Raw genomic sequence first — 14674 nt, forward strand, 5'->3', positions numbered from 1 at the left:
TAAATAAGATATTACAAGCGTAAATTGTTTGTATGAATCACCGTTAAGGGCTTATTAAATATTTCAGCTCCATTGGTGATAGATATTTGCGATTAATTACAATCGTGACATGACGTCGAAACGTAATATATGGACTAGGCGCTCTAGTGATAAGGTCAGTTAAGTGTTTGGGGACCGGCGGCACTCTTTATGACGTCATAACTAACAATCTCCAACTATCTTGCCGTCGAAAATATCAGAATCAGTCAAAAAACCTTTGCAAGACCGAATACGACGGCTCAACCCTTTGTATTATGAACTAATTGTTTAGGTACTTTAAAAACAAAATTCAAATCCCTCTTGCATTCGTTTTGGGCAGATTCGAACATTACGCTGTTTTGGATCAAAGGTTCAGTCAACAAATTAAAGCCCTATGACACAAAGCAAACTATTTTTAGAAACCTATTGACCTACTTTACTTTATATTGTGTAATAATTATTTTGTTTTAAAAATAAACTTAAAATTAATCGACATTTATCAAAATTTAACTACGGGGTAAATTCAAACTGCACATTTCCTCCCTATAACGCCGCTGTAGCCTCGACAAAAATCACAGTAATACCTTTAATTTTGGTTGACATAAAACCATTGAGATATTAGTTTTGCAATAAGTAGTTATTTGGAAATAAATTAAAAACTGAAAGGGGGGCATGGCTACTTCCACCCCCTCCCTTAAGGGATTTTCAAGTTTTTCTACAATTTTTTTCCTACTCAGGAGGGTCGATTCGATATGTTCGTAAACAAATATCACTTTTTACACGCCACGTAAGCTGCAATTTACTTTTGGACAACACAAACCCCACTACAGAGCCATCCGCCACGACGGGCGGTATACGTATAAAGGGTTGATTCATTTTGACATTTTGCTTTAGGGCACAATTTTTCTAGCTACGAAACTGGTCCCACAACCACCAAGTAAGCACCATGATTAAGTTTATTTCAAAAACCGAAAATTACTTACATCTGCAATCACAATTTTGAAGTTTTCTGCCATTGTTCGTGTGATCTAAAAACAGCATATGCTATTGGAAATATAAAGTGTCACTGAAATAATTTTAAAAATTTAAACATTTTTGACTTGGCTACAAAATTATCTGCTTTTAATGAAGATTTCTACATTTAGAATAAAACAATCATTTTCAATTTCTTAAAAGTTTTCTAATAAATAAAGTAAGAAAATTGTGTTATTATTATGTTTATATATTCTATTATGCAATATCGAATGAAACCTTTAATATAACCGTTCAATATCAAAACGTTCGACAAAAGTAATACATTTTTATTCCAAAACCTATGTGATTAGAAAATTGTAATTTAAAAAATTTTATATAAATAATAAAGGAAATGTAGAAATTAGAAATAAGATTTGGAAAACACAAGGTATTTCAAAATAAAATTGTTGACAAATAACGTACATCATTTTGTAGGATATCTATTGAACAAAATCAGTGAAGTAGATAAGAATAGAAGGTTTCGGAGTTCACCCAATTGGCCTAACAATTTCGTACCTTTCACTAATACTTCACCCACCGGCTAGATTGAAGAATGCCATAATAAAAAATCAGTCGTTCGAAAGCTGACCGACTTTAATCTGACGATAATTATTCTAATAGGATATTTTAGATGCTTAGATGCACCATCAAAAGTCCAAATTTTTCAATGATGTAAAATAAAAAAAACTCTGTTAGATTTCATTTCGCTTTTTAAATTTTGTCCACTATCCCATTCGTAGGTCAACGCCAAGGGCTGGGAACGAGCTCACCTCACTGAATTCGTATATGATTTTACGGATGGTCTCGGATTCACCTTGGTCTAACCACTTATTGGCCGGGTCTTAGGCTCGAGCTCCCGTCCAAATTTCCCCGCCGATGTGAGGTCTCGAGCTCAGTAGATTTTAAATCTACAAACCGTCTCGAGCTCGGAATCACTGTAGTTATAAATTTTCGGGCAGTCTCGGGCTAGCGCCCACTATATTTACAAATCGGCGGGTGTTTTCGGTCTTGGGCTCGCAACAATAACAATCCGACACGTGATATCAGGCTCAGGCTGACTATAGTTACATACAAATAAATGGTGGCCTCGAGCTCAGTCTCACTATGTTTTAAAACTACTAAAGGCTCAGGCTCGAGCTCGATATTTCATCGCACAATTTTTTATCAAATAGCACAAATAGTGTTTTCGAGCTCCATTACGGCATCATTGGCACACCTGGAAAACAGTCGGAGGTGGTCAGGCAGCCCTGAGCCCGGGAATTCAAACGGCGATAGGCCGGGTTACCTTCTTACGCTTATGTTGTCTAGATAAATTTCAAATGTAGGCTTAGGGCTAAACAATATCACAAATTGGAAGGAGATCGAGCTCATCCTCAGATTCGAAAAAAGTATTTAAAAATTCCTCGGGCTCAGGCTCAATCATAATTATATAATAATAATAATAATCATCATCATCAGCTTGGCTAATACCCAAGGCACCACCTTAGGCCTAAGCCATCAAGCGACTATTAAAGCCAATAATTCAGGTGGCCGGGTTACGATGCGTAGGAGGGTGGTGGCAAGCCCCGCAAGCCACGCGAGCCAACAACTACCTACACTTACTATTACCGTTAACCTCAACAAGTTTTTATGGAAAGGGAAACCGAAGAACTCGAGGGAAAACCCCTTAAACCAGTGGGGACAGAACTTGCAAACTCAACGCAGAAGGAGTAGTTCCGAGTTTTCACCCAGCTCGGGCTCACTTCAGATATGAAAACTACCAAAATACGTCTCGATCTCGGGCTCAAGTATTAGGTCGAGCTCAAGTTTGAGCTCTTAGTCCGTTAATTTTTAATACGGGATCGGGCTCGAGCTCCAAGTAATGTGAATCATGAAATGGGTTCAAGCTCGAGCTCGAAGTAATTTGTTTTTTAACAGGGGCTCAATCTTGGGCTCACTAGTTACAATATGCGTTCCACAATACCTCAGCTTGGGCTCGGTTTTAACGTGAAAACTTATCGGTCTCGTCTGAGGCTCACTTTATTTATTTAAAATACCTGAGCTCGGTCTCAAATTGAGCTCGGGCTCTTTTACTTTAATTCTCCAAAATATTTTAGTCAGAGATAAAGTACTTACCGCGTTTAACAGTAAAGATTATAGTTAATAGGAAATAAGGCCAAAACAGGAATTTCAAAAAGCGTCTTCACTCATTTTTTAAACGACAGAGTTAAGAAAAGTAAACGGAATAATTCCCCAAGAAAGGATAAATTGAAATGACTCTTTCGCTTTTTACCGACAATTTTATTCAATAATAAAATAAAATGGTTAACTCCAAACCCATCTAGAATGTGCAATAATTTGTTCTATATTTGTGGAGTAATTTCACATTTGACTGACCACATGAAAAACACTTTAAACGGCTAATAGCACGGTACTAGAAATTCGTCGACGTTTAACTAGTCCAGACGGCGTCTGTAAGGGATTTAGGAGAGCTTTCTTTCCGGTTTAGTTAATTATTTCTTTCTGGATTTGTGATTAATTTCTGGATTTGTGATTAATTTCTGGATTTGTGATTAATTTCTGGATTTGTGATTAATTTCTCGATTGGTGATTAATTTCTCGATTTGTGATTAATTTCTGGATTTGTGATTAATTTCTGGATTTGTGATTAATTTCTGGATTGTGATTAATTTCTGGATTTGAGATTAATTTCTGGATTTGAGATTAATTTCTAAATTTGTGATAAATTTCTGGATTTGTAATTAATTTATCGATTTGTAATTAATTTCTGGATTTGTAATTAATTTCTCGATTTGTGATTAATTTCTGGATTTTTGATTAATTTCTGTATTTATGGTTAATCTGTATAAATAAATGAGCAGTTAAAAATCAAATAAAAAATTAATAAAAATAACAAGAACTTTACTTAATGATCAAAAATATATTTTGTACTTTGCATTACAACCTTGTTCTAAGTCCCCTTAAGCTCTCCCATTTCAATTTCTCGGACGAAATATTAATTTTAGAACTGCAAAAATGGGACTACGCGATTGACTTGAGTTTGACCAATGAGACCTAATACACTTTAGGACTGTTCATGAGCCCGAGCCAAGCCGACTCCAAGGCGGCTCGATTATTAAACGGTTTTTTTAAATGCTTGATACAACGTTATTACCTCTCTCTGTGTTGGTGTGGCTGTCTATGTGTGTGTGTGTGTGTCTGTATTCTGCGAACGCGTTACCGGGGGCAAAGTCCAAAATGCGTTACCGGGGCAAAGTCCAATACGCGTTACCGGTGAAATCGTGTTTAAAGGTTGGCAAAACCACCGTATGACGGTGAGCGTTAATGGGTAAAGTTGCGGTTGCGTAGGGTGCGGTTTGGTTGTTTTTTTTTCGTTAACGCTCACCGTCGCGTGGGTTTCGGCTGAGTTGTAATGAATTTGTTGCAATGTTTATGTGTAGTGTAGGAATGTTGAGTTTTTTTGTTATGGCGGTTGTGAGTGTTGAGTTCGTGTTATGGCGGTTGTGAGTGTTGAGTTTGCATATGCGTCTTTGCTCTCCAACTTCTTCTTATTGACTATTGGGACGGACCGAGTGCTGAGGGTTACGATAAACGTCTCAACATCCAAATGGCAATGTTTCCACCAATTGTTTACGGTATTCGTCTTAGTATCAATTTGCGATCGCATCAGGCGGGATTTGAACCCGAGACCTCCTGTTGGACAGGCGGACGTTCTACCAAAGAACCACCGACATTATTACGCTTAATCGAAAATTAGACCTTCAGCTTTATAGGAAGCGTTTATTACAATTTAACAGAGTATTAAATTTGTTTTTTTTTAAATAGAACGAAATTTCGTGTTCTAATTAAATTATTGAATCGAAGATACTTTAATGTAGCGTCTTCTCTGTTGATTAAAATCGAATGCGCCACACAGGTTTCGAACCCGAGCCCTCCAGCGTGACAGGCGATTGTTCTACCACAGAACCACCGATACAAGTTACTCTCCTTTGAAAATTATAAACTCAGCTTCTCGGAAGAGTATATTAATGATTTTTAAAGTCTACATTTTTTACGTATGAAAGTTTAAAGGTGAAATCTTGTTTCGGATACGCTTTTTTGTAGTGTTTTTTAACTGATCCAGATTACGTTCTTTTTTGTCTAATCTTTGTTATTGTTGGTTTTTTCGGTCTTACATTTGTATCTACTATTTTTTAAGTTTATTTCCTTTTTCCCGCAAAATCGTCCAGTCTTAGAGGAACCTTTAAGAGCGTAAGGCATGCCCAAAAGCTTATCCGGTTTCATTATAATAACGTGAAAAATCGTATTTGTGAATGGTGAGGTGTTGCGCTTCTTGATATTATATTTTCTATTGATTGATTTCTAAGTATTTGAACTAATTTATTGCTTGACTGCGTTATAATATTTATCTGTGAATTATTTTGATTCTGAAGTCTGATAGCTTGACTGCGTTATAAAATTTTTCTATGAGTTTTGTTTCTGAAGTCTGATTGATAGGGTTGTTATTGTGTATTTTTCTATTCGTTATTTTTATTTTTTGATACTCTAATATTTTAAACTGGATATAGTATAACGTTACTTCTGCGTATTTCGAATGTGCGTGAAGTGGAGGGTATTTTCACGTTTTATTAGGATCAGTTTTTTTAATTTTTAATATCTTTCGTTTTATTTGTATTTTATTTCGTTTTTTCAGTCGTATATTTTTATCGAGTTGTATACATCGTGCGCTTACACTTATGTTGGTCTGGTTTTAACTGGGTCGTCATTACTTCGTAATTTATTTTAAACGTTTTCTCGACTGATTAAGATGTTTAATTTGAAATAAAATGCGCGTTAAAGATGCGGCAAGTATTTCGTAAGCGAGAAAAATACAAATACCCTCTGTAGATATTTCTTTCATTAAAATTGGCTTCGTATTATATTTAACTGATAAACTTGTACCGTAAATAGCGTTAAATTCAATTGTGCCTTGTTTTAGTACGTCTAACTCGCTGTTGTAACTACTTAATTTATAATATTCTGAATAAATTATACTCTGTTGTTTCGTCTCAATTATATTAATTATAATTAAAATTTTATACGGGCGGGATTGAACCGGGATTACGTTTTTAGTAAATAACTCGGAATTGCGGAGATATATCTTTAAGAGTCATCTCGAAAAATTAATACCGCTAGGGACAATTCTTCCGAGAGGTATATTTCGGCTTGCCAACTTGTTTTATTCCTTATTTTAAGTAACAACATTTCTCCCGTAACGTCTATTAAACGGAATATTTAAAACGTTTAATCACACTTCCAAAACGTAAATTCAACGGTTTAAAACAATTATAATTGAAATCAGCTAGCGCACCACCCAATAACAATTATGTAAGTGGACGACTTAAAAATTGCTAAAAAATAGATGCTTTAATGGCTCATTAACGTCCTCCATAAAATATCGTGTGATGTAATTGCGCGTGAATATAGGACATCTAAAAAATTCTACGAAGATTGCTATCAAATCTTATCAAAGTTTCTTTGAGAAACAAACGTTTACATTTAAAGATAACTATAACAGTAGTTAATTTTGTTATAAGATCAAGTGCATGACTAGCTAGTATTAAAAGCAACTGGTCTCTTTATATTTAGACTTCAAACACATTTTTATTTATTTAATTAAAAATAATAAATAAATATACACACTAAAACAATTCTTTTGCCTAAAAATTAATTTTAACAATTAAAATTCATGGGTAAACTAATAAATTAAATTTGACTCAATATCAAGACAGATCATATTAATTAGTTCAAGAAATTAAAGTCCCTTAATTAAGTTAATTAAGGATGAGTAAGAGGGTCCAATGCAATTTGTTTGTCCAATAACAAGAGACAAGATTTTCCAAACCAGTTTTAATAAAGGTATTCAGGTTGAAATTTTGACAAACACTAGCGAACAATTAAGCCTTGGCGTTGCTAGCCCGGCCACCAGTACATGTAGTGATGACAAAACTCAAACAGCTAACAAGACGGGTGATAAAAATGTCTCCGATCATTAAACTATGCAAATTATTGGGTTCATTGAGGCATTTCAAAAATCAAATGAGACTAGCTTTGCAGTACGTCTCATATCTTTTTTTGTAGAAGGAAAATTCTTTGAATTCTTCTGTAACACCCACAGACAGACACGGTGATTGTAAAACCCCTCTATGTCCCCTCGGAGAGATAAAAACGATTTAAAAGTCAATAACAAAAAATGTTAAGCTTTATTTAAAATTTTACACCAAATGTATTCTTCTTGATATCCCATGGGGTAAAATTTATTGGCCGTATGAATTTTAGCCTGTTTTTCGGGCTAAACTAGGGCGCCGTGAAGCGCTTAGCTATTTGAGCGCGAAGAATAAGCCAAAATAGTCTTCACCGCGCGGCTGACATTATTTTGGGCTGATTTTCAAATCGGACGAAAATATTGTGTGATGGACTTTCCACTATTTAAGGCCGTTTTACGGGCCAACGAGTTTGAAGGCTATAGCCTTCAAACCATTTCTCGCCACCCGCTTAAGTTCTACTCCCGCTTCGTCTCTCTTCTCATCATCCTTCGCAAGCGCCAACAGCTTCACATTCTTTAAAACCAAAAGTAGAAGTCAACCTTGCTAGAATGGGTTCAATTAGCTTTCTCTATAGCCTTGTAAATATTTGACATCAGCGTCCAAAATATAAGCGATTTAAAAATTATATAATATATAATTTTTAAATACTTCACTTTTGATTGTAGCAGCATTAAAGTTAATTAATTAAACAGGTACACTAACAATTGATCGATATATAATCCAAAGATATGAACTATTTCGAAAACCGAAAAATATTTTCTACAATCTTTATAAAAACAGTTTTAACCAAATTTTGGTAAAAAAATTTAATTTAAAAACTTAACACTGAGATCCTTCACTTCAATGGTTGACCATTTATGAATACGAAAATAATTTCTGAAATTTAAAACCTGTGTCCTATTCCCGACTTAAAGATTCTACCATAAGGTTTGTAGCTTCTCCAATTGAAAAACTTATAAATGTAAATTATTTAAAAAATAATGAAAATAATAAATTTCAATTATGCACAGATATTATTTACTTTACTTATTTACTTTTAAGTAAATTTAATCTATTAATTTATCAACTTTTAGTTAGTTCTATTTAATCGTTTTTATTAAATGTCGGTTCCATTACAGGTTCGATCGTATTTCTGATTTTAAGCCTATATGTGAATTAATCGTTTTTATAAAATGTGTCTCTTTACTGGTTTTATCGCATTTCTGTATTAAGAAACTTGTTTTTAAGTCTGCTTGTTGTTTGGGTAATAATTAATAATAATATAATATGTTATGTAAAAGTAAACACTTTTAAATAATATAAGTATTTGGAATAAATCTTTCTATAAAAACGCCACGCCTGCCCCACTTGTTTTTATGTATCACTCGGAATAATGCAGTCAGAGCCTACGGGTGAATTGACAAGCTCTCTTTTGGGCGTGAGACCCGTGGAAAAATTGTAGTTGCAAAAAACAGGTGATTCCCTTTAACCAATACAGCCTGAACCCTTCACCGAGTTTTTGTATGAAAGAATCAGGTGCGGCACATATTTTGTAGGATAGCTAGTCGGCTCGCAAAATCTCGGAATTTTTGAGGGGTTTTGAAAGAAGCGAAGGTGTTGCAACCTCTGAGGCCATTGGTCAACGCTGTGCACGGCTGCTGCTAAATCTTTATACGCGTTCGCTTTTACTTAGGTGAAAGAAACGAGTTTCGTACAAGTAACAACTTACTTATTCATTCTCCAATCTCCATTGCTCGGTTTTTCTATTTAACATTTTTTGTTCAAAGTTAATCAAGCTGGAAGTTTTCCCCTGTTCAAGATCAAGCTGCTATTTAAGGTAATGTTTATATATATATATATTTTTTTAAATATTTTTGTAATAAGCATATATAAATGGAGACGTTCTGGAGATTTCTTGGAAAATGTAATACAAAAGTAACCTAAAAAAATCAAAAGTTTCGGAAATTTATAACAGAATACATAACATGGGTTGGTTTTATTTCATCAAATAAGAGATATAAATTTGCATTTATTCGAACTAGGATAATAAATATTAAAAACGCAAAAGCATTAAATTAAAGATAGGGTTTACATAAGTTTTATACGAGGGCAGATCACTACATTGATTATTAATTATTATACAGTAATACAGTAAGCCCCTTTTATTATGATCACTTTGGGACCAGATAAAATGATAAAAAAAAGCGGGTGATAACAGTCACCGTTTTGATTAAAAAATCGGGTGATAACATTAAACGGATTCACATTAAGCGGGGCCTACTGTATTATATGACATTTTTACGTTATTTACTACATTATATATTTTATTATATTATATTATTATATTAATTACTACATTATGTAATAGACGATACTACTCTATGTTATTTTCCCGTAAACCCTCATACAGTCAATGGCAGAGATCCTATATTACTCTATACTATTATATATTATATTATATATTAGGTTAAATTATATATTAGGTTAAATTATATATTAGATTATATTATATATTAGATTATATTATACAGGGTCTTTTTTTTTGCTCGGAAAAGTGTTTTTTTTTCAAAAACTATTTATAGTACCGATTTCAAATTTGGAAGGTCAATTCTCTATACCGGGGGACATCAGTTTGAGAAGTTTGAGCGTTTTCGGTAATGTTTTTCACCAATTTTGAAAAATTATTTTTCGACCACTAGGTGCGAGATAAAAAATTTCTATTATAAAGTTGTAGGCCGTCATCGAAAACACTTAAAAATTGTTCACTCGACGAAAAACAACTTATTTATCAGTGAAAATTCGAGCTTGAAAAATTTACAAGTTGGTGAAGCCAAATTACGATTGTTTGAAACGATAATTGAAAAGGGAACAAGTCGAATACAAACGTAGTAGAGTTTTCACACTTGAAAAAATGTACACGTTTGGTTTTTAAATGCAGATATTTTATTCACATAAATTTTTACAAAACATTTTCAATAATATCACCATTGGCTGCAACACAGGTTTGTGCGCGGACAATTAAGTTCTCAAACGCTTTCTCTACCATTTCTGGTGTGACGTCTCGGCAAGCACTGATTATTCGTCTAATGAGTTCCTCCCTAGTTTCAATGGGCGTGGCGTATACCTTTGCTTTAACGAATCCCCAGAGAAAATAATCCAGCGGTGTTAGGTCAGGTGACCTTGCTGGCCAATGCACTGGACCATTTCTCCCTATCCACCTTTCAGGAAACTCGTTGTTGAGGTGCTCAGTTACTTGCCGGGAAAAATGCGGAGGGGCGCCATCTTGCTGAAACCACAACTGACGTCTTTCAGCCAATGGAAGGTCGTCGATTGCGTCACTCAGTTCGTTCTGTAGAAAATGTAAATACCTTTGGCCGTTGAGGTTCGTCGGCAGGAAAAAGGGACCAATCAAACGGTTTCCAACAAGTCCAACCCAAACATTGACCCGTTCAAATTGAACCTGGTGATGATATTCAAAACCCCAATGTGGGTTGATGTCAGACCAAAGATGGCTGTTTTGATGATTAAAGGGCCCATCTCTAGAAAATGACGCTTCGTCGGAGAACAAAACATGGCGCAAAAATTGTCTATCTTCTTGGACAGCATTTAGTAACCAGTTGCTAAATTCATAACGTCTTTGATGGTCTCCGTCAATTAGTCCTTGGTGGAGCGTAGCTCTGTATGGGTGATAGCGATTCTTACGAAGAATTTTCCACACACGATTTGCAGAACAACCCAAATCAGCAGCGGCGTTAGCGCAACTGTGACGAGGATATGCCACAAAGTACGCGAGTACATTGTTCTCGAAGTCTAAATCCGGTTGACCCAATCCGCGAAACCTAGGTTGCAAGTTACCAAATTGATTGAAATCGTGAATTGCTCGTCTTACTGTATTTACAGATGGTGCTCCATTTGGATGTCTTTCTGCGAAGATTTCAGTCACTCTTCTAAGGTTTTGCGCTGCTTCTCCATAGTAAATGGCAACTATCTCGGTACGCTCAGCTACTGAATAACGAGGCATTGTTCGAAATATTATCAAACACTGATAATAATCTCCCAAAGTTTTCCTTTAAATACCCAATGCATGTTTAGGATTGACCTATAGCCTCGTGTTTTTTAAATCCGGTCGTTTTTTTAAACAAAGTTTCAACTGGATTAGGTAATTCGGTTTCAATTATCGTTTCAAACAATCGTAATTTGGCTTCACCAACTTGTAAATTTTTCAAGCTCGAATTTTCACTGATAAATAAATTGTTTTTCGTCGAGTGAACAATTTTTAAGGGTTTTCGATGACGGCCTACAACTTTATAATAGAAATTTTTTATCTCGCACCTAGTGGTCAAAAAATAATTTTTCAAAATTGGTGAAAAACATTACCGAAAACGCTCAAATTTCTCAAACTGATGTCCCCCGGTATAGAGAATTGACCTTCCAAATTTGAAATCGGTACTATAAATAGTTTTTGAAAAAAAAAACACTTTTCCGAGCAAAAAAAAAGACCCTGTATATTATATATTAGATTATATTATATATTATATATTAGATTATATTATATATTAGATTAAATTATATTATAGATTAGATGAGACTATAGAGTAATGGCAGTGCTACGTCACACAACGTCACCCATGTTTTTTCCTATTCATAAAAAATTCGCGCCCACAATGGCGGCCATGGCCAAAGCTACGGAGTGCTATTACTCTATATTATGGATTAGATTATATTATATATTGAAACAACGCTTCGCGAATCGTTATATAGTCTGTTGGATATCTGGTGGGAAGTTTGAAATTAATAAAAATAATTAAAAGAAAAATATTTAAAAATGTAATAGGATTAGTTTGACATAGGCAATTTCTTTCGATATGCTAGAATAGGATTATAATTGGTGGGTGGCGGGAAGTTTGAATTAGACAATTTCTTTTGAGATGCAAGAATAGGATTATAATTGGCGGGCGGCGGGAAGTTTGAATTAGACAATTTCCCACGATATGCTAAAATAGGATTATAATTGGCGGGAAGTTTGAATTAGACAATTTCTTTCGATATGCTAGAATAGGATTATAATTGGCGGGTGGCGGGAAGTTTGAATTAGACAATTTCCCACGATATGCTAGAATAGGATTTTAATTGGCGGGTGGCGGGAAGTTTGAATTGGCCAATTTCTTTCGAGATGCTGGAATAGGATTATAATTGGCGGGTGGCGGGAAGTTTGAATTAGACAATTTCTTTCGATATGCTAGAATAGGATTATAATTGGCGGGAAGTTTGAAATAGACAATTTCTTTCGATATGCTACAGAAATCTACAGTTTTCAACTTAGAGAAACTCGGCCTTTTTAGTGGATATACCTAATTATTTAATTAATTAAGTTAAAAGTTGTTTTGCGGACGTTAACCGCCGAAAACCACAGCCAGTAGTAGTTTAGCAAATTTGGTTGATCTTAGTTGAAAACTGTAGATTCCTAGATTAAAAAATGATTAAATCATGATTAGAATGATTAGATCGAAGATTAGATTGTAATGGCTGTAGTACGCATATAATTTTTTTTAAATATTTCTGTATTTATTTTAGATTATTATGGAGCTTTCCGTAAAATGTACGATTTGTACGTATAAATGTGTTGATTTTGATGATTTTATTAAACACTATAAAGTTCATCGCAATGTTCCAAATATTATTTACTCGTGTTATTATTCAAGTTGTGGTTCGCGTTTTACCTCTTATAGTTCGTTAAAAAGTCATAAACAAAGAAATCACCGAAAAAGATCACATGAACCTGATAATTGTACTACATGCATTCCTCTTCAAAATATCCAATTTCTACAAGTAAATCGAACATTATTTGTTCGGTATCTGGGTGTGAATCAACTAACTTGGATGCTGCGTCATATATCAAGCATTTAAAAAAACACATTTATCAAGGGGAATCAATTTATTGTCCTCTCGGCTGCATTGATCTCAAGTTTACGGTGATATCGTCATTTTCTTCACATATCTCCAGAAAGCACAAAATGGCCGATGTCATTAGCATTTTTGAGAAAGCAACGGATAACATCATTTCTACAGATAATGATGTTTTAAATTACACTGAAACTATTAATGAAGATGACCCAGTAGTAAATTGCAATAGTCGATTACCCAACAATGATATTGAATACGGTCCTATTTCTACTATTAAAAACACAGTCAGCTCAACTGAAGCGGAATATGCTAGAAATTTGGGGCTTTTTTACATAAAACTTGAAACCAAAAAACTAATACCAATATCCACAATTCAAGAAATTGTTGAAGAGTTTCAATGTTTAAAGCAAATGGAAAGTACATTTTTGATTACTAAACTAAAAGATAAGTTTAAAAACCTGAAGTTAGACGAATTAACTCAAACAACTATTTTAAAAGTGATTCAAGAGTGTGACCTACTAGAAACCATAACTGAAACAAAATTTAAAAGCCAATATCGTCGGAAATTATTCTACACCGAAAACCTAAATTATGTTCATCCTATCAGTATTTTGCTTGGATATGAAGGAGGAGAAAAGGTTTTTTACCATTACGTGCCAATCAACGAATCTTTAAAAACGTTTTTAAGGAACACGGAAGTATCAAATATTTTGACATTTAAAAAGCCTACTTATGTCAAGAATAAAAATAATTTACTGGAGGATGTTAGTGATGGGAAAATATACAGTAAATACGAATGTTTCTCTGAAAAGTCGATTAATCTGCTTATCTTTCAAGATGGATTTGAAACTGTAAATCCTCTAGGTTCTGCGAAATGTAAACACAAACTAGTAGGTGTTTATTACACATTACTCAACATACCACCTGAGAAAAGGTCTTCTATTGTTCATTTTCAGTTGATATCTTTATGTAAAGAAAAAGGAATTAAACGTTTCGGAGTCGAAAAGTTTTTTAGTAAATTAATTAGTGATTTAAAATCTTTCGAGAAAACTGGAATAGAGCTTTTGAACGGCGAAACAGTTAAAGTAAATCTCTTTAGCTTAATTGGAGATAATTTAGGCTCACATGAAGCAGGTGGTTACCAAACTAATTTTAGTAGTGGTAACATATGCCGTTATTGTGAAATTGAATATAAAGACATCAAGACTTGTCATATATCCACTATGAGAACTGTTGAATCTTATGACTCTGCAGTCAATAAACTTGCCACCGAGGGAAATTTGTCGTATAGAGGAATAAATATAACTCTCCTTTTAACAGTCTAACGTCATTTCACGTATGTCACCCTGCACTACCACCATGTCTGGCACATGATTTGTTCGAAGGAGTGGTAACGTATGACATGAGCCTTTTTATAACAAATTGGATTAAAGTTAAGAAGTGGTTCTCTCTAGAGCACTTTAATTGGTTAATAACCCACTTTAAATATATGGGTTCTGATTCTCATAAAAAACCGTGTCCTCAGAAAAAAAATTGTACAAAATTAACCGGAAACGCATCCCAAAATTGGTGTATGGTGCGCATGCTCTCTCTTGTTCTATATGATCACGTAAAAGATTTTTCAGATCCAGTGTGGAGACTCTACTTGGATTTGAAGAAAATTGTAGAAATAT

General features: G+C 34.2%; 1 protein-coding gene across 1 annotated transcript; it reads left to right on the forward strand.

The window, feature by feature from the left end:
* Positions 1–13111: 13111 nt before the first annotated feature.
* On the forward strand, positions 13112–14326 carry LOC149957292 (uncharacterized). Its single transcript, XM_090166954.1, has one exon. It carries the CDS (start codon positions 13112–13114, stop codon positions 14324–14326), a length of 1215 nt encoding a protein of 404 aa, XP_090023080.1.
* Positions 14327–14674: the final 348 nt, after the last annotated feature.

This window comes from Leiobunum rupestre, chromosome 2, assembly GCF_980474605.1.
Source record: "Leiobunum rupestre chromosome 2, qqLeiRupe1.1.hap1, whole genome shotgun sequence".
In the NCBI taxonomy this organism is placed as follows: Eukaryota; Metazoa; Arthropoda; class Arachnida; order Opiliones; family Sclerosomatidae; genus Leiobunum; species Leiobunum rupestre.